This window comes from Eleutherodactylus coqui, chromosome 7, assembly GCF_035609145.1.
Source record: "Eleutherodactylus coqui strain aEleCoq1 chromosome 7, aEleCoq1.hap1, whole genome shotgun sequence".
Classification (NCBI taxonomy): domain Eukaryota; kingdom Metazoa; phylum Chordata; class Amphibia; order Anura; family Eleutherodactylidae; genus Eleutherodactylus; species Eleutherodactylus coqui.
Genome location: NC_089843.1, coordinates 146,080,483 through 146,101,358, shown reverse-complemented (window position 1 = coordinate 146,101,358; position 20,876 = coordinate 146,080,483). Strand labels below are relative to the sequence as shown.

Sequence of the window (20,876 nt, the reverse complement as noted above, 5' to 3'; positions counted from 1 at the left end):
TAAAAATAAGGAATGTGCGTTATGCAGGTGCAATCTTTTCTCTGCTAATGTGAAAAAGTTATGCCAAACCTGTATTGGAAAAAAAATAATTTCTGAGTGAGGAATCTGTTAAAGGAATTCATTGTTCTACAGATGCACCAAGTACGTCTTCATGAAAATGTGATGTGACCTTAGTATCTGTTTCAGAGGAAGAGGTCTCGGAGTGGAGAGCTGTATTCGGACTTTTCTTCCTCTTCTTCACTGGGAAGCCATTTATCCCAGCAGAGGACACAAATAAATTGGCAATTAGGCTAACAATGGAAATCAAAGGCACCGAGGAACCTAGATCTGTGCAGGTTTTCATGTTTGAGGAGAGCAAGTGAAGATGTTTTCTGTGCTTGTCAATTTGTTCTATCAAAGTATGAGAAAAGAAAAACAGAAAAAGTGTTTTATTCTCATGCGAATGAAAGAGAAATCTCTCCTTGAGGAACAGGTCTGTGCAAATTGGGATAGCATCTCGGTGGCCAATTCTAAGTTCCGAGGTATCCAGTCTTCACTGGATATTGTCCAATTTGTTCATCAGCATTTTGAATGTTGGGACTTTGATGGCATATTGGCCAACCATAACTGGCTTTTTATATTTGTAAAAGTTTTCTTTAGCTCCAGATCTGTTGTTAATACTAAAGTTCTACATTTTTGGATTTTTAATGTAGTTTTTAGTGCCCACCAAGCCTCTGAGTCTTTATAAGTTCTGTCTTCATTAAAATGTTAACCCTTTCCAATCCAATTTTTATTCTGGTTTTCCTAGGGGGCTTACTCTTTTTCTGCTGTTATACAACGGCGCTATATGCTGGCTAAAGCCAGTACTGCATGAGGTGACATGTTGGATAGGCTCCGACAACAGAGAGGCTGGCAATATATACAGTAAGAGAATCCTGACGGACGTCTTCCAACATCAGAGCTGTACAGCCTTAAATCATAATGTCTTCAGACATCAGACAGTGGATTGGAAAGGGTTAATCTTTTAAGACCATTCTTCCGATTGTAATGACCTTGGCCAGGAAACCTAGTGAGTTGCAGTCTACAGTGTTTTTATGAACCCTTATTTCACAACAGTGTGAGACAGGGTGGTTATAAACTAGATCTACTTTACCTTCTTAAGGTAGTCCCGTTGGTCACAAAATTGTCCTTTCCTCTTTTTGTTATAATCCACGATCTCTAAAGAAAAAAAGCTGATTTCCATTGCCTCGATATTAGGAGATCTCTTCAAGATATATGGAATCCACCTTGGCATGGAGGGAGACTAATTATTTGTTTTATTTCTGGGTCGCAGTAGAGGATGATGCAGCCACTAAGGCCTCCCTAGCTAAGTAGATTACGATGTCTATTCTGGCTTAAGGTGCTCTTTGAACGATTTTTTTAATGATAATCGTTTCATCTAACGAGCTGAAGTGGACGATAATGATTCGGTCTAAAAGCGAGCCAAAGACTGAACAATGAACGATAATCGTTAACTTTCCATTCATTTTATGCAGGCATAAAAACCATTGTTGGTTCATTCAGTTTAAATTGCAATCATTCAGTTACTCTAATTGGCTTAGTCTTTTAATAATACAGCAGAAACAAATCTCGTTTGAGCAAGCCAACCTACCTGTCTAAACAGGCTGCACGAGAGCTAACGAGCCAGCGGTGATGTTTGCTAGTTCACACCGTGATCAGCTCCTCTAAAAGCATCCATGCCCCTCAGTAGGACTGACTGCTCCAGTAGGGTTGAAGGCCTGTTCCACCATGGCTCTCACTATCTTCTGGACTGAAAGCACTAAAGCTTCTATTAAGCAGATTTGAAAGGCTGATGCTTGTTTTTTACGTCTTCCTTCTTTAATCAGTACCAGTTAACTTGAGTGCTTCTTCTCATCTTTTTATTTCCTTCAGCTGTAAAGTTTTACAAGCAATGGTCTCCCTAGGGGTGCAGTTCCTGTGCTACTTACTTTCTCTCTTTCACTCTCGTGTAGCTATGGGTGAAGAAAAATTAGTTACAATAACTGGTAATTTAATTGTCCAGATCCCATCCCTCTTTGTTCCCTTCTTGTTTGTGGCTTGGTTATGGGAGGTCTATTCTTCTCATGAACTGTACAAGCAAAAAACCCTCCAATCTGTAGTATGAGGTTACATGGATGACCTTTCATGTACTGCAGTCCACTGAGGCATGAAGAGGGGCCCAGCATTTTTATTTTGTATGTGTTCTGAGGTAGATCCACTCTTTGGTGCAGCCTTGGGTTCTACAAAGTCACATTATCGCTAAGTGTCATTTTTTTTCTTTTTACGTAAGCGTTTCCTTTACAGCCTTTTAAAAGGGTTCTTGTATCCTATGAAGACCTTTTAAGTAAATAACAAAACACGAATTACTGTCATTTGGTGTAGTTTGCATTAGCTAATGCTCTCCTTTTATACAGGAAACAAATGCTGTGCATGTAAATGTGTGGGCAGGATCCTACTTGGAAGTGAACATCCCTATGACTGTCACTGAAAATGGTAAGACGTTCTCCAAGTACTGCGGCTAAAACTGCGGGAAAGTGCCAGATATTAAAACCATTCTTTCACTGCAGGCTAAACTCTGTCTGTGCTTACTATGTATCTGCCTGTCTTTCCAGTTTTGGCCTAATCAAATATTGGGTTAGGTTTTATTTGCTGTGGATGTATTTGTGTTTCCACCTCTCCCATTGTGCTGCAGAATGAAATTCCATGCCATCCTGTAATCTTTTAAATGAGTCATGAGACATTAAACCTTACACCCACTGCACACATCGGCAGAGCTGTTCCTTGGACAGGATATCGTTTTCTTGTCTTTGCACTTGGGTGCCATGCCATTGTTAATTATATTCACAAGGCACAAAATAGACCAGCTATTTGTTGCTCATAGCAGCCATTCAGGCCATGGTTTAGCTTTGCCAAACTGCGTTAGGAAATGGCAGACCATTAATCTTGTGCCTAGGCACATTTTCAGGGGTGTGTTAAAATATATAAAAAATCCTAATACACTCCCTACCACAGTTGTTCAGTAGTTTGCTATAACCATTAAAAGCAAGTACACCTAGAATAAAAAATAAGCCACTTTGCAAACAGTCTTATTCCCTTAAGGACCAAGCGTGGTAAATATACGGGTCCTGGGCTTTAATCCTGCCGATGGCAGAAGTATGGCTCGGTATTAAAGCTCCTGCAATCAAGCAGTAGCCGTTTTGAGTTCTCTGCTGTCAGGCGCAGCTGAGGACCCAGAGGAGATGGGTTCTTAACCGCTTCTCCTTTCCATGCTACATAGCACTCAATGAGGGATCTTAAGGGGGGTTTAAAGGGGTATTCCCATTTACATTTTTTCTATATGCTGCAGATCTTTGTGTTTCTACTGTTTTATAGTTCTCATAACTTTTATATGAATGGAGTAATAATACATTAAAACATATGTAAACAAAGCAGTCCTTATTTGATCAACATGGAGTATAGGCTACATCAATGAAACTTCTAATCCTGTTAGGTCAGTCGTACCTGGTCAAGATATAAATAACTACTTCCTTTTATCCAAATCAAAAATATAGTCGTAAGAAATAATTATCCAGAATTATGACTGCCAAAACATTAACAAAGAAAAGGGAGGAGAAGAGAAAAAAGGGGGTGGGGGGTGGAGGATACACGAGGCTTGTATATGGGGATGGGGGATGGTTAGAAGTTGGGCACCTTCATATCTGCCTGTTCTACAGACTTCTTCCAATCTCATGGTTTCACTTGAGCTGCTTCCTGTTAAACGGGGTGTAGAGGAGGCACTAATAGGCTGACTCAGATTGCAGGGGTATTCTGGGCTAGGGCGTGTTTCTACTGTTACATGTGTATGATGTGTGATCTTGCAGTCTTGGGTTTGCACACATTTACCTTTATATGTATAGCCACCAAATCCTGTCAGAATCGTTTGACTATCATGTGTATGTTCTTCCCCCTATCCACAAGGGATAAGCTGCCACCACCTCTCACACATCCGGCAGCGGTTTACTCTCTGCTCCCTATAGAACACATTAATGGGCTTGGCTGAGCAAGGTAGGGTGGGAGGTTGGAAAGAACCGTTTTTAGCCAAGCAAGTATGTAGTCTTCAACTATTCATCCTTTCGTCCTCTGTATTCTGTGTATAGGCTAGTAAGAGTAAGGCCGCCTGCAGACGGGCGGAAATTCCGCGGCAGGATTTCCCGCGGGTTTTCCACCGCTAGAAGCCTGCGTAGGATTACGTTAACAAACACAAATCCTATGCAGACGGCCGCGCGAAATCTTGCGCCGCAAAGAAACCGCGGCATGCTCTATTTTTGTGCGGTGCTCACCCGCCGCTGGCTCCGGTCTGCGCATCCGCCGGCAGCCGGCACATGAAAGAGCCGGGGCCGCAGGGCGTGAGTGAGTACGCTCTGCTCTCTGCAGGGGCTCGGGTCGGGTCCCGCGGCGAGAATTCTCGCTGCCGGATCCGACCCGGCCATCTGCAGGCGGCCTAACTCATCTGCACAGCGACGGATAGAATAATGATTCAGACATTTGCTAAAAGGCTTCAGTTCTTTACAGTCATCGCTCCTCCAATGCATCTAAATGTTATGATTTAGGAAAGCTATTTTGCATGTTTTTTTGTTTTTTTTTATATCTGTTTTAGGAATACACAACTAAAAATATCCGTTCTCCTCTGCATCGGATGCATCCAAAAATTCTGAATGTAATAGCTCCTCCGGGAAAATGAGTGCGTGATCACATCGGATGGACCTCTTATAACAGTTTGAATTGCAGTTCGGTTCTGTCATAGGATCCAGCTTTCTGTTTCTCTGTTCCTTGGATGGAAAGGGAGAACAGAAAACATAATAAAGATGTGAACTGAGGCTACACTGCAATATGCTACCAAAATATAATTAAACTGAAAGTGTAAACTCAACCTGATTAGACTATTCTAGTAGTATTCTAATTACCCATGGTATACATATTGCCTATTAGATTGTAAATGCTTACAGTATGGACGTACTCATTTGTGTTTTTGGAGCTGTTTTCATATCCGTTTAGTGAGTTATTAGTTGCTTTTTCTGCCAATGCTCACTTTTGTATCGGATTGTTTTGGTTAGAAAAGAAGCCACTAAGAACTAGATATTTTGTAGTCTCACTTGAAATCTTGTCTAGCCCAAATTTCAAGCTTATGATGCCTTGCATATTAAAATGTATGTCCAGTTATGAGAAAAATATTGTACGGCGCTTGCAGTTGTATTTTTTTCTGATCTACTTCATCACTGTGATCATGTTGGAAGCCGCTCACATGAGTAAAGCGGGCAGAAGCGCTGACTGTCAAGTACCGTAGTGTCTGCTGTAGAGCTTATGTTGTAATCCGTTATGAGGAGCTAGGGCACTCCACTGTTCTTTCCACTTCATTATTTAAAGTGAGCATCACAACTTCTGCCCAATCTGTGTCTAGAGAACGCAGCAAACTTGGAAGTATAACTGGCAAATACATTAACTGGGCACGCTGTATTATTAATTGCACATAACTGTAGATACCGCTTTGTTTCACTGTTCACTTTTTAATTAAAAGGGGTATTCTGGGCACAGAGTAACATTTTACATCATTGCAAGTCATTTTGTAATTGACTGTACCCGGTCTAGCTACTTTCTTCATTTTCTACCTGTGTCATGTGACCCACCGCCTGAAAAATGTCTCCCCTTCCTCTGACATCTTATCCGCATTTAATGCTTCTTGCCCTGTTCATAGCCTCCAATATCCTGTGAGCAGTGCATGATGGGAGGACAGGAGTGTCAGCACTGTGCTGTATTGCTCATGTGCTGGATGGTCCAGTCTGTCTGCTTCAGTAGCTTTCTCTGGCACTTGGTGAGAGGGAGGTTGGTGCTAGTAAGTTGTAGGATCGGTGAGCTGTAGGCGGAGCTACAGTGCTGACCGGTAAACCAGCTGTATGCATGCTGGGAGTTGTAGGTAACAGTCTGTTGCTGTGTATATTGTGCCAATGATGCATGTAAACCCGGCGCAGATCGGAGGCTACACGGGAGGAAGAAGGGGGTACCGAGCGACAGATAAAAAGTACAGGTTGCTGCTACTTGGCTGCATCTTCTAGATATCAGCATTTTCTGAATTTTAATTTGTGTATGGAAAACCGCTTTAGGTTCCAAGTGGAGAGAAAAAGGAAAACCTAAGAAGTCTTTCATTCTTAGCAATGCTAGGAAATAAGGTTGAGCCCCTTACATGCATATTTCCCATTCAGAGCTCCTCGAAAGCTGTCCACAGGATCAGCACCTGCCCATACATGTTCAGCAGCTATAGGCCAAGTGCTTGAGATAGGAGACTGATCTCCCCAAAATTGGCAGGTTTAGCCGAAATTCCTGTAATTCCTATTCCAGTCATTTGCATAAATTGGTGCAGTCTACACCTAATTGCAAGTATGTCTGAATAGAAGCTTTGTTTTGCAGGATTTCGAGTCGACCTTTTTCAGTCTTGTGATGTTTCTAAACTACATGTATTCCCATTTTCATAGCTGTCTTTTTTTTTTTTTTTTGCAGTCCTCTTTTACAATCTTGTTCACGTTTACATAAGCCTAAAGATGCAATGATACATGAGCAAAAATGAGTCATTTTTTTCAGTATACTTCTCTGCAAACCCAACAGTTTGTCAGCCGTGATGTGTGGTAAATGTTTGTCCTGTGCGTTACATGTCCACCACTAAAGCCATTGGACGTAACTCATGGAGCGCATCACATTTACAACATGCTTCCGGCCATATTGTTTAGACGGATTGCATTTATGTATGGAGTATAAAAACCATCATTAGACTGTAACATTGATGTAATTGTACAGTATCTTCTTGTGGTGCCAAATGTCTTATTGCTGGAAACAAGCCCACTCTTTACACGGTTTGCTGCTTTTGCTATGTATTTTTAATTGTTGAATTGATCTTTTTTTCCAGGTTATTCTCCCACAATCAAAGGCCAACTGTTACATGTTGACACCACTACTAGTATGCAGTACAGGACACTACTTGAAGCAGAGATGCTTGCAGTAAGCCTAAATGATCTTTCATTTCATAATTTTTACATATTTCAAGATGACCTTTAACTCGTAGTTTCCTTATGGCTTGTTTCACATCACGAACAATGACGAATACATTCTTACTCTTGTGCTAAGGGGGTTGTCCCCCTACTAGCTACTGATGACGTATCCTTCAGGATAGGCAATCAATAGCTGATTCATTAGGGGTCCACAGCCTGGGAACCTAACAAGCAGCTGTTCTTCCTGGACACCCTCTGGCTGGTATTTTACTGTCTGAAGCAGACTGCTCTGTTTCTTTTTCCATGTTCCAAGTTGGTGCTACGTGCTGAGTCCAATAGAAGTAAATAGGACTCAGCTTGCAGTACCAAGTCAGGTCACTGTACAGCGTACAGAGCTGTCTGCCTCCGGAACCAAACTAATCCATACACTGAGGCTGCCTCTCCATGGCCGTGACGGAATATAGCTAACGATATTCCGCCGCAAGGAGGGAGGGAAGAGCACTGACAGGTCTCTGCAATGAGCCTATATAATTGATAGGCTCACTGCGAAGAATCTCCTGGCAAATCGCAGAATGCCGCGATTTTAATCCCGCAAGCCGAGAATCGCTGTGATTCTCCACTCGTAGATGTCGGGCTGTGCTTTCCATAGTTTGCTTATGGAAAGATTTCATAGCATGATCCGCAGGTGATTTATTGACGTGGATCATGCTATTACTATTGCCCGTGGACAGGCAGCCTAAGACTGGTACCAGCCTGGAGGTAATTGCCCAGACAACAGACCCACATCAAGCTTCTATTGATGGGCCATCATGAGGATGGGTCCTCAATAGCTAGAAGTGGGTTAGCCACTTAGTTCATCTGCATTAATAAAAAAAAAAAAAGACTTGCCTTTTCACCTAAAAATGTAATTTTTTTTTCTTCTTACAAATCTGCATTATACTATTCTAATGCCATTTCTCTTGGAAATCTATAAATTGACAACTGGATGTTTGTTTTATACTGGATTCAAGGATTGTGACAATCCATTCACGCACACTTGCTAAGGGACCATTTATACAAGCAGATATATCTTTCCGTAACTAGTACCGATCGACATTATAGGCCAGGGATATTTACATAGGGTAATGATGGGAACACACATTCCTACGAATGTTCATTTAGCTGACCATTGCGCTTTGTAATTGGGGCTTAAAGGGGTATTTCTATTTCAGGAATCAATGTCTACAAGATCACAAAACCGTGCTCTCATTCATATTTTTCCCCCCAAATGCTCCATTCCCCATATATTGATTCCTCTGCCCTCTGGTTGTTTACTGCTTGCTGCCAGGGTAACCGACCACCTCGGCTGCTACTTTCATCCAGAGCTGGTGGCCGGGATCTCGGGAGTGAATGTGCACTAGCTTCCCGACAACAGCTACTATTTCTTTCCATAGAAGAGGTCATTTTCTCTGGCAGTGTGTAGCAAACAACCAGAGGGCTTAGGAATCAATAGCTGCGATATCAAGAGAATGGGGCATTTTGGGAATAAACCTCTTATGGGTGAGAGCATTGTTTTGTGATTTCAAGCACATTAAAATAGGTTTCCTGAATTGTATACACCCTTTTGAGATAGTTTGTTTTGTTTATGTAAGTGAAGAAAAACATAAGATGTCTAAGGCCCAATGTTCACGTGCAGATTTTATTTATAAAATCCGTGCATGGCTCCAGCATGGGAGATCCATGTGTCTTGCTTCCCATAGGGATGCATTAGCATTCATAGGGCAGCTGAAAGCATGCCGATGAGATTTCTTCCTGGCGTGTTGGTCGCACGGGAAGAAATCGCAGCATGCTCCATTTCCCTGCGGGTCGGAGAGTCTTGCAGCATCCAGAGAGGTAAGAAAAATGTCTTTTCCCTCTCCATGGCCCCAAGCACGTACGGATTTCACTGCAGGATTCAGCAGTGGAATCCGTGTGTGCAAGTGGGCACGAGACCTAAAGTTATCAAAAGATGCAACATCAGAAACATACAAGGCATAAAAAGATGGCATTAGCAGATAAAAAAATGTAAAAGATATACAAAGCCATCAAAAGACAAGATATAAACAAAGAACAAATCAATACCAATATGTGTCCACCATCTGATCTGGAGAAGCCTGCTGTTGTGTCCAGGACAAACCGAGAACTGGTCATCCAACCGTGTTTCTGTTCCTGAGGTGTTGATATCTGTGCTAGCTGTTATCAGGAAGAGTCCACAGAAAAGCAGCAGTAGACTGGCACTGGAGCATTGTGTTAGGGTGCTTTTACGGGGGACGGTCTGTCGGGCAACAGGTGCATTGCAGGTCGTCCCAGTGATGATCGTTCCTGTGCTTTTACACAGGAACGAGCATTGCTAACAAATGGAGGGCGGGTGAACCGCCTCTATTCCCAGTAAGCAGACAGTCGATCATAAGTGAGTGACTGCCTGTGTACACGGAACGATGCACCGTTCAGTTTACTGCATGCAGAAACTGAACAATGAGGGAGAAGTGAAAGACTTGTCATCCACCGTCCAGTTGATGCTTGCATTTACACCGAACTAATCTTTCAGATTCGCGCTGGATCGGGGTAATCTGAACTATAATTGTTTCGTGTAGAAGCACCTTAAGTCCAACCAACTCTTGTAAGGATATGCAAGACCTAAAGTGGCACCCATAGAAAACTGCAGCTGCAAAAGTTGTGTGAAGATGACCCTGACAGACCCTTGAGATTCTGCTAGTGGGCATTGCTAATATGTCAACAAGATGCACGATCTGCACAGATGACCACTTTTGAGTTTGTCCTGGACACTGGCCATTTATCTAGACTTTTGAATCTGTTTCCTGACCGTTTGTGGACTCACTGGTTGTCTTCCTGGATGTTATTGACTTTATTATTACACAATGTGATATGATCCATAACTTGAAAATCTACTTTTTATTCATGTATCTCATGATCCCCTTTCCATTGAAGTTTCTTGGGCTCAGTCAAAGATGGCTGCCACCACTTTGGCCAGCGGGCACCACCATATTGCCAAAGAGTCTTCCCTCAGCCATCTAAGTGTTCTACTTTTATCTCCTTTCATTCAGATGATGATCTGGGTGGCGCCGGCTTTTGAATCACCCAGTATATCTAATCCATACCCATGATGACACTCATTAATGCTAGCGAATGAGACTACCTTGTTAATGTGCATCTGTGTACATCATGAGCTCCAACTCCTAGGAAGTTCTTCGGCATTTAATTGAATGTTAGAAACAACAAAAATAAACCCATACTGTACAACACTATCATTCTCATTATCAATTGGCTAAGTCCTTACACTCTGTCACAATTAGCACTCATTGCGTAATGCAGACTGTATAGCAATAAGACAATCCCCATTTAGGCCACCCGCACACTGCAGAGTCGGATTCCAGCTGCGGAATCCGGTTCTTCTAGCAGCGGCGTCCACGCGTACCTGTCGCTTTTCTTTTTCTTCTCTACTGCGGATGGTCTGCACAGCGAGTCATTGGAATTGCGCTGTACAGATTTTTTTTAACTACTACTTTAACCCATTTAGGACCACCCACTGTATATATACGCGGCTGGTCCTGGGCTTAGAGGACCGCCGATAGTAAAAATACGGCGGTGCTCTAAGTCTCCTGCCCTCTGCAATCAGTCAGAGGCAGGAACAGGTTATCAGCTGTTAGTGACAGCTGACAACCCGGAGCAGAAGGCAGGAGGAGGGGTTTTTAACCCTTCCTGCCTTCTGCTTCCCCGATATCCAGTGCTCAATGAGCTGTGTATGGGCAAAGTGAAAGTAAGAAGTCCTTTCTCTACGGGAAAAAACACAATTACATAAATAAGTAAAACAAAACAACAGAATAAAACAACAAAACATACATAAGAGAGAATAACACAAAGCAGACGCCAGCAAAAACCGTCGCCGTATGCGCTCTGTAAACCAAAACCATACATACTATATATCAAAATGTCCGAAATAAATAGAGGAACCCATTTGCATACTTTATTTTAGTGTAAATATAAAAATAATTAAAAAAAAACTATAAATGTTAAAAAAAATCCTTTTTTTTTAGCATTTTACCCCCAATAAAACTAAAAAACGGAAAAATAAGTCAGTGAAAAAGATCTAAAAAAAAATAGTCCTATATGTCATGGGAAAAAAAACGCAGCAAAAATAATTTTGGTAGCAAAAGGAAAAAAAATGGAGCAGTAAAACCGCCACATGGGTAAAATCCCTAAAAAGTCTGGTCCTTAAAGGGGGTTGTCCCGCGCCGAAACGGGGGTTTTTTTTTTCAAACCCCCCCCCCCCCCCCCCGGTCGGCGCGAGACAACCCCGATGCAGGGAGGTAAAGAAAGCTTACCGGAGCGCTTACCTTAATCCCCGCACTCCGGTGACTTCAATACTTACCGCTGAAGATGGCCGCCGGGATCCTCTGTCTCCGTGGACCGCAGCTCTTCTGTGCGGTCCATTGCCGATTCCAGCCTCCTGATTGGCTGGAATCGGCACGTGACGGGGCGGAGCTACACGGAGCCTGCATTCTGCACGAGCGGCTCCATAGAAGACTGCAGAAGACCCGGACTGCGCAAGCGCGGCTAATTTGGCCATCGGAGGGCGAAAATTAGTCGGCACCATGGAGACGAGGACGCCAGCAACGGAGCAGGTAAGTATAAAACTTTTTATAACTTCTGTATGGCTCATAATTAATGCACAATGTATATTACAAAGTGCATTATTATGGCCATACAGAAGTGTATAGACCCACTTGCTGCTGCGGGACAACCCCTTTAAGGTACAAAACAGCTTGGTCCTTAAGGGGTTAAATTCCCATGTCATAGTCTACCTTTCTGCAATGTGATTGTGGAAGGGCCGCAGATCGGACAGCTTCCATTGGCTTCAATGGAAGCCATCCACATGGATTCCATGAAAAAAATGGAGCATGCTGTGATTTTTTTTTTTCCTCTGCTTGCGGAAACCGCAATTGGTTTCCGCAAGTGTGCGGGAAGAATCTGTTTCCCAAAGCATGCTATTTTGTGCGGATTCCGCAGCAAATATCTGTCCGTGGACAGGAGCCCTTACAAGAGGAATGTCAGTTTATTGATAAATTTCCAGGTGGAACACAAGAACAACACCTAATTGTAACAGGAGTGCTCTTTATGGGGGATGCAAGTATTTACTAAACGGCCAGAAGGGCTGACGGGTTTTCTTTAATATGGCTAATGTGACCTAACATTTACATTTGACAGTGCTAACATAAGCCTGAACCAGTTTTTGTAAGGATCTGCCCAAAATAGATTTGTAAATCTGTATTTGCTTTAAAAATGTTAATCCTGAATTTTCTTCTTTCGCTGTAGTTTCATATAAATGCCAGCTATCCCAGGGTGTGGAATATGCCCCAGACATGGCAATGTGAACTTGAGGTGTACAAGGCAACATACCACTTTATTTTTGCTCAGAAAAACTTCTTCACAGGTAAATAACATTGTCCTATTGGGAAAGCCAAAAATGAGATATTACCACACATGGAAGGAAGAGATACATATTATACGTTAGAATTTGTAGTCACACGAAACATTCCATTCTTACCTCTCCCAAGTTTTGCAGTTGTCGCAATTCTTAATTTAGAGTAGTTTTCAAATTAATGACATGTCCCTTGATTACTGGAAGTTTCATCACAGGAAAGTCACAGCTTCTTAGTCTCACAGATCATATCTATAGGCTGTGCCCAGTATTGCAGGTCTGCCCTATTAAAGCAAATACTTGAGTGAGAATGGTGCTGTGTCCATAGCAAAATGCGAAAGGGGTTCAGCATTCCACCCAGCGTCATAAGGCTCCAGGCACACCGGGCAGATTTCGCACCACAGGCACAATTCTGTGAAAGAAATACGCAATCTATGGCTAAATCCACATGTGTTTTAGATGGGTTTCTATGAGGTTTTGCTGTGGATTCGCCTCCTCCATTGCAAGGGGTGAAAATCTGCAGTATAAATTGACATGCTACAGATTTTAAATATGTACCTAAAAGTGATTTTCTGCACTGACTTTTTCCACTGCTTGTGGATCAGATGTGGTAAAATCTCATGCATTTTGCTGCTATTGGAAATTCTGTGGACTTTCCAGCAGGTAAATTGATTTCGCATCCTAGAGAGATGACATCTTTTTAAAAGGTAAGAAAACTGCAATAGGCTAATTACTGAGCCGAAGTGTTGTACCGCTGTGATCACCACAGGAGCTCGGCTGTGATTGACAGATGGATATCTGTTAATGGCTGGAATTGGAGACCTGCATGATCCAGGCCATTTAACACCTTACATGCTGTTATCAATCCAGATTTTGCTTTGGGCAGCTGCATCACTAAGCAGGATAGAAGCTGCTATTCAAAAGGCATTTTCACAGATTTTTCATATAAAAGCACTCTCAATTTAATTAAATATAATTTAAAAAATCCTGAAATTGCCTTATGGTCACATTGTTTCTTAATAAAAGTGTAAATGATAGTTAGACTTTAAATGAATGCAATGGGAGCTGTGCCTGCATTACCAACCTAGGCCACTATAATGTGAACAGAGCTGTCAGTGGCAAGCAGCTGATTGGCAGAGGACCTGTGAAGTGGACTACCGCCGATCAACTATAGGATAGGTCATCAGTAGTTAAGTCCAGGAAAACCCCTTTAAGTGTGGTCTGGTTGACTTGATCAGAGAAACAATGTGTTCTTAGGCTGCTTTTAGACAGAACGATTTATCAAAGTGAACGAAAATCTTCAGTCTAAACATAACCCAACGAGTGAATGACGAACAATAATTATTCACTTTTCGTTTGGCCATTTTATGCAGAAATTAAAATAAACGTTGGTTCGTTAACTTATTATTCAGTTTAGACAGCAACAGTTCAGTCCCCTGTATTTGCTTATACAGGTATCTAACGATGCTCATTTGAATGAGCCAACGATGTATTTGCCTGTCTAACCAGGCTGCACGGGAGCAAACGAGTTAGTGGTGATGTCACCCGTTCATTCCAACAAGAATCAGCTTGTCTTTAAAAGACTCTTGAGGCTGACTTCACACTGGCAAGAAAATCGCATGATTTTCTCGCGATGTGAGAGTGAGTGAAAACTCATGATTATGAAACCAATGATTTTCAATTGTTTCATTCTCATTTACGATGTTTTTACTCCTGCTATGCTGTGTGAAATAAAACACAGCATGTCTTTTTTTTTTTTTTTTTTCTTTTTGCAATATCGTCCATTGTATTCAATGGGGCCGGCCCTGGGAGAACTCTGCCATCCTCTGCTGTGGCAGCCGCAGCGGGGATTCCATTTAGCCCTGCAGTGATGTGATGCTGTTTCCATGTAAAAACGCCTCATATCGGAGGGTTTCCACATATTTTCAATGGGGCCAGCGGCAGGGGTTTTACATGGATTGCGAGGGCGATATTGCCCTCGCCAGTTTAAAGCCAGCCTGATAAAGGCATCCTCAACACTACCACACCCTAAAAGATTAGCTAAACTCGTGTGGAAGAATCTGGCCTCAGAGAGATCTAGGAAGGGGAGACACCAGAGCATGTCAGCCAGTAGAGTGATGAGGTTGGTGTACCAGGTCTGACAGAACAATTCTGGAGCTATAAGATTCACTGGTGTGGTAGGTAGATGTACGGCAACATGAACTGGTTCCACAGTATGTCCATGGAGTCTGTCGCTAGAACAGGTGTCTGGGATACAAATTCAGGCAGTTTGTGGTTGAGTCTGGATGCTATGAGGTCCATATATGGCAAACCCCACCTGCAATCGATTTCTCTGGCTATCTTGTGATGGAGTGCCCACTCTTCTGGGTTGATCTATTCTCAAGTGAGAAACTCTTTGATCCAGTTTTTCACTCCTGGGGATGTGGATTGCCAAGAGAGCTGGAATGTGCGCTTGTCTTCTTTAACATGGCTGTGGAGCTGCCTTGATGGGTTAGATAGGTGATTGCCCTATTCTGTTTAAACCGTAATAGGATAACCTACCAGGAGATGGTGTGCTGCATAGAAGATGTGATCACCTGACAAATAAGCGTACACTCGTTTGTTGGCTGGTCACCTGCATTCACGCATGGCAGTGATCGGGTGAAAAACGTTCCTACGAACTTTTGCTCCCAATCATTGGTCTGTGTAATAGGTCCTTGAAGCTTTCTGCCCCCACGAAGAAATGCAACCCTGCAGCCACCCCTGGTACATTCTTGAGAAAGTGATTGAAGAAAAGACCTGTGCTGCTACGGGTTGAATATTGTCCTGGTGCTGACCGCATTAGCTTTGTAAGCTGCTTGTTACATCTGATGGCATTCCCTGTGGATTTGTGCCATATCTCAGTCACTGTAGATTGTTACTCCTATACTAGAGATTTAATATTTGGCTATATATCCCCACTTCCATTATAGATCTCCTTCAAGACTGGTCCAGTGATAGTCCACCAGATCTGTTTTCCTTTGTCCCATATACTTGGAACTTAAAGATCATGTTTCATCAGTTTGAGATGATCTGGGCGGCAAATCAACACAATTGGATCGACTGCTCAACAAAGCAACAGGAAAATGGTGAGCTCTTTCTTCTTAATCACTGAGCATATACTTGATGATTTAGCCACTAACCCGATAAGGACCAAGCGCCCTGACTATGGGACGCTTGGTCCTGGGCTTTAATCCGATTTTTCATTTTAGCATAAATATAATTTTAAGAATAACTACATTTTATTTATTTTTTAAATAACTTTTTACCTTTTAATTAGACAAAAAATGGACAAAATCAGGGAAAAAGATGATGAGCTTGTTATGAAGAGGAAAAAAGCAGCAAAAATTATTTTTGCTAGCTGAAAAAGAAAATAGGCCTTAAAGCAACATTATGGGTAAAATCCCTAAAGTGTCTGGTCCTTTAGGACTAAAACACGTTCATCCTTAAGGGCTTAAAGTAATTGATCTACACAGAAGGGGAGATGTACAGTGATGACACATGGTTGTGCTTTTTATTTTGACATTGCTACTTAAAATGTATTTACAGGACACAAAAGCCAAGGCGATGATCCAGTTGAAATGCGGATGGCTTGCTGTTTACTAACAACTCCTTAGGGGTTTTCCTACTTCTAGCTGTTTTGCAGACAACTCTGTCCATTACGCAGTGACTCAGATTGGTACTGCAGGCTACTGAAGTGAATAGGAGTCAGTCTGCAGTACCAACCTGGACCACTACATGATGTACTGAGCTGCCTGCTTCCTGCAGCAAAACCGCTAGAAGTAGGACAGCTTCTTTAAGGATGCAGCCTAATTTAGTGCTTGGTGACAGTGTTTTTTTCCCCATTTTTATCATCTACGCATTTTAAAAGCCATGTTTTTATTATTTACCTGTTGATGTAGCCAAGTGAGCGCTTGTCTTTTTGTAGATCAAGTTGTGTTTTTTTCTATTTAGAGGCACCGTTTTCAGTCCCCTATTGGTTTTTGCTCATCCCACTTCTCAGAAAAATGGAATAAAAATATATCAAATACCGCAAAATAGTATTAATAAAAAAGAAAAAAAAATAAGCCCTGTGACATAAGATTTTTTTTTTATTTGCTTGTCTTTATTGTGCAAAAATAGCGAAACATTAACTCACCATTTACCAAATATACTCTAGTATAATCCGACTTTTTCCGCACATTTGTTATGCTGAAGAAGCCCCCCTCTGCTTGTACTCGAGTGAGGGTCCCGGAAGAAAAAAAATTATATTTCGCCGCCACTGCTCGGCACATCTAGATTTTTTTTTATTTTTTACTACAACTAGGGATGTTTTTCAGAGAAGGGCTTATCTTTAAAGCCCTTCCCTGAAAATCACTGCGGGGGGCGCCGACTTATACTCGAGGCACCTAATTTTCCCAGTTTTTTGTAGTAAACTTGGGTGCCTTGGCTTATATTCAGGTCGACTTATACTCTAGTATATACGGTAATTAGGTTTTTTTCTGTGATCGTACTTACCCGTAAAATTGAAGGGACGGCATTTTCACAATAGCATTTTCATTTGACTTATCGGTTATCCTAACGAGAGGTCATCAATTTTGCCTGGAAAACCATTAACTTTATAGCTTTGAGGATGCTGAATCCTAATTTGGAAGCAGAATTGTTCTGTCTCCCAGTATTTTGGAGAGGTAGGAGGAGTCTGTGGAAAAAGAAAAAAATCTCAACCAAAAAGAATTTCCATCAATTCACTAATCTTCGCATGTGGCTCAGCTGATTCTACTTCAGTAACCTTTGGCTGCCCATTCCTGCTGTATTCAGTGCCTACATGGAAGCGCTATACAAGGATGTGCGGTGTGATGTGGGCGATACTAAGTGAGGTGGTGCTTTCCGGCATGAACTCTACCCTTAACTGGATGCATTTTCCTTTAGTTGCTGTCCTGCGACAAGCTATCTACTAGTTGATTTTGTTTTTTTTTAATCACTCAAAAACAAAATTTTTCACTATTTCTCTTTTATTAGTGTTTTTCTTTGTGTTGTCATGAAATATGTAGGTTTTGCTTTAACTCCTTAAGGTCACAGGGCATACGTTTACGTCCTGGCCGCACGTTATTTAACGCAGCAGGACGTCCGCTTAAATCCTGTGGGTGGCGCGGGTTTAGAAGCCGAGGCCACGACATCCAGCAGCGGGAGCCGGCTGTAACTAATAGCTGGCCTCCCGCTGCAACAGCAGGGGTTCATGGACTATGATCACTGTTACAAGCGATAAGGCATTGCAGGACACAAGTCCTGCAATGCCTTATCATAGCTGCTATGCTTCATAAACAGTGTAAGAAAACAAAATAATTGTGTAAAACAAAAAACCTTTTTTACTCATTTTCCTGTATTTGTATAAAAACACTTAAGAAACCCCCCACATATGTGGTATCATTGTGTTCAAAATGACCTATACTATAATTTGAGCACACGATTTATCCTGCACAGCAAAAACCGTAAAAAAAACGGAGGCAATATGCTTATTTTGTCATCTTTGCAATAAAAGTGATCAAAATGCCACTTGTACCTCAAAATGGTACAAATAAAAACTACAGCTCGTGTCACAAAAAACAAGCCGTCCCAGAGTTCCGTCCATGGGAAATAGGAAAGTTATGGGACTTTGAATGCAATGATGTAAAAATAATAATGATTTCCAAAAAAAGGGGTTCTTATTGTGCAAAAGTGGAAAACCCTAAAAAAATTATTACAATTTTGGTATCGTTATAATCATATTGACCCGCAGAAAAAAATGTATTGTCATTTATGCTGTATAATTAACTATGTAAAAAAAATAAAACAATGGCAGAATTGATGTGTTTTCTTTCCCTGCTCTCAAAAAAAAACCGCTTACAATACATTATATGCACTCAAAAACGCCACACAAAAAACAAGCTCTTAAACGGCCGCGTCAACGGAAAAATAAAAAAGTTATGGCTTCTGAAAAGTAGAGCTGAAAAGTGGTAAATCAATAGCAGCCGATGACCTCTACTGTGGTGTATATGGGAACAGGGTTTCCTTTGTTACACCCAGTGTTCCTGCCCTGAATATCTTGGTATAGATTTTGCCTTTCACCTTATAGACTGTTTGTTTTTTCTGTCCTAGTATATCTGGCTGCCTGTGGAGAAACATTAAACATTGATTTTGCGCTGCCATTTGCGGATTTTGTTCCAAGTACATGCAGTACTAGGTTTTCCTTAAGAGTAAGTATCATTGCCGTAAAATTCGCCTACCAAGCAGTTTGACCTAAAAATGTTTTTGGCTTGGATGACTGAGCACAGCAAGTGGGAAGCACTCCAGTATCTATGTATTTGTTGTTTAAAAATCCCCACTTCATAAAGCGTAGTAATGAGTAGTAAGTGTAATAACTTGGCCACTCACAGACCTATTCATGCTACACGGTGCCAGTAAATGCAGCTATTGTTCTTTAGTATAAGGCCAAACATCACGTTTTACAATATATAGGAATCTTATGTGCTTGTAAATATGAATTACAAAATGTTTTAACTCATCGCTACCCAGAAGAAAATGTTCTATTTGTACTGTTTAATTTCTAGGGAGGAGATGTTGACCTGCACTTGTTTTTACCCGACTGCCATCCCAGTAAATATTCACTCCTTACATTGGTGAAAGACACTCATTTAAGTAAAACCAGTCCAGATACTTGCAGCTCAGCCGAGAATCAAAGTGGGCAAAAAAACTGCAAACCGAAATGGAGAAATGTGACAAAAGCTGGGTGAGACTAGTTTTATCGCCAGAGGGTTTATAAGTTACGTTCTGTGCCCATGTTATATGCTTCTCTGTTTTTAGCCATTTTCTTGCTATTGACCCCCTTAACGCATGTATATTAATGTGTTCTGTTGTAAAGGTCTGGCTGGGTGGAGTGCTGGACGGTTCCATCGGTCCTGTTGAACATTGACTATACCTGGCATCCAATATATCCCCAAAAGGCAGATGAACAACTGAAGCAGTCATGTAAGTTCACTCATCAGTTTATTTCTCTTTATTCTTTGCCATTAAACATTCAGTGCTTGAAAAGTCCACTCCTTTTTTACTGTCCTGAACTCCATTTCTTTCTGCTACCAGTATCTGAGATGGAAGAATCAATGCTTTCGATGCTGAGGCCTTGTCAGAGAGCATCGGAGAGGGTCACGTCCCCTACTGCTTTAAACAGACCTGCGGTGGATCCTTCTGAGCTGCCTCCAGATAAGCTGCATGTGGAGCTAGAGCTCTCTCCAGACTCCCAAGTTATTTTCTATGGACCCCTCCTGAAGGCCTTTCTGTCTATAAAGGTATTATTTCTTACATTGCTGAATTATTTATTTACTTGCATTGCTTAACCCCTTCATGCCCCATGACATGCCCTGGATGCGTGGGGTTTGTATGGAGCAAGATGAGCAGCCGATCTCCCTCCATACACTGTGGGCGCCGACTGTCTTTGAGAGCTGACATTCACTCACCTGCTGTGGCCTCAATCAGTGTGAACGCTTATCTCTGCTGTTAACCCTATAAAAACAACTGTCAATTCTGGCAGAGGCATTTAAATCCCCTTATCAGCTGTCAGAGCCCTGAACAGCCCCTACACAATGAGATTGCGAGTGCTGTTCTATTGCCGTGGCAGCCTGGAGTCTTCTGAAAGCCCCCAGGGCTGCCACGATTGATTGCCTTATCAAGTCATGCCTGTGTCTTCATAGACTGTATGTCAGAATGCTGTATAATGCAATACCATAGTATTGTGATCCTATCGCTCATTCAGTATAATGAAAGTTCAACTTCCCTATGGTGACTAAAAAAAAATCGTAAAAATATTTATTAATTAGAAAACATAAAAGGTATTCAAAGTTTAAAAAAAAAAACCCTTTCCTATATTTTTTAATTAAAAAAAACACAAAATAAATGAAGATTGCTGCTGTGTCTGTAAAAGTCTGATCTATCAAAGTAATGCGTTATTTATCCTGCACAGTGTACATGAAAAAAATATATCTGAGCTGCAATTTTTTTTTTTTGTCACCGCATCTTCAAGAAAGAATGCAATACGTGATCAGAAAGTCATATGAACTCCAAAATGGTACCAAACGAAACTACAGGACGTCCCACAAATAGTTATCTGTTCTTGTTATTTTTGTAATAACAAGGACCCCTTCCACCCCACCCCTCCACAAAGATGATTGGAATTGCATTTTTTCTCATTTCACTCCATTTAGAAATTTGTAAGAGTTTTTTGTTTTTTTTTTAGTACATTTAAATAGTTCCATTGAAAGAAAACTTGTCACGCAGAAAACAAGCCTTCAGACAGCTACGGAAGAGTTATGATTTTTTGAAAGTGGGGAGGAAAAACCAAAACTAAAAAAAATGCT

At 41.6% G+C, this 20,876-nt stretch overlaps 1 protein-coding gene across 11 annotated transcripts in view; it reads left to right on the top strand.

The window, feature by feature from the left end:
- Nucleotides 1–20,876, top strand: part of BLTP1 (bridge-like lipid transfer protein family member 1) — a 240,840-nt gene that overhangs the window by 49,695 nt on the left and 170,269 nt on the right. For all 11 annotated transcript variants that reach the window (XM_066573794.1, XM_066573788.1, XM_066573798.1 and 8 more), the window contains exons 12-19: nt 2,433–2,511; nt 6,953–7,044; nt 12,387–12,504; nt 15,444–15,599; nt 18,625–18,722; nt 19,077–19,255; nt 19,388–19,494; nt 19,606–19,811. In XM_066573794.1, coding sequence (XP_066429891.1) covers nt 2,433–2,511; nt 6,953–7,044; nt 12,387–12,504; nt 15,444–15,599; nt 18,625–18,722; nt 19,077–19,255; nt 19,388–19,494; nt 19,606–19,811 — 1,035 coding nt within the window. The remainder of the gene's footprint in view (nt 1–2,432; nt 2,512–6,952; nt 7,045–12,386; nt 12,505–15,443; nt 15,600–18,624; nt 18,723–19,076; nt 19,256–19,387; nt 19,495–19,605; nt 19,812–20,876) is intronic.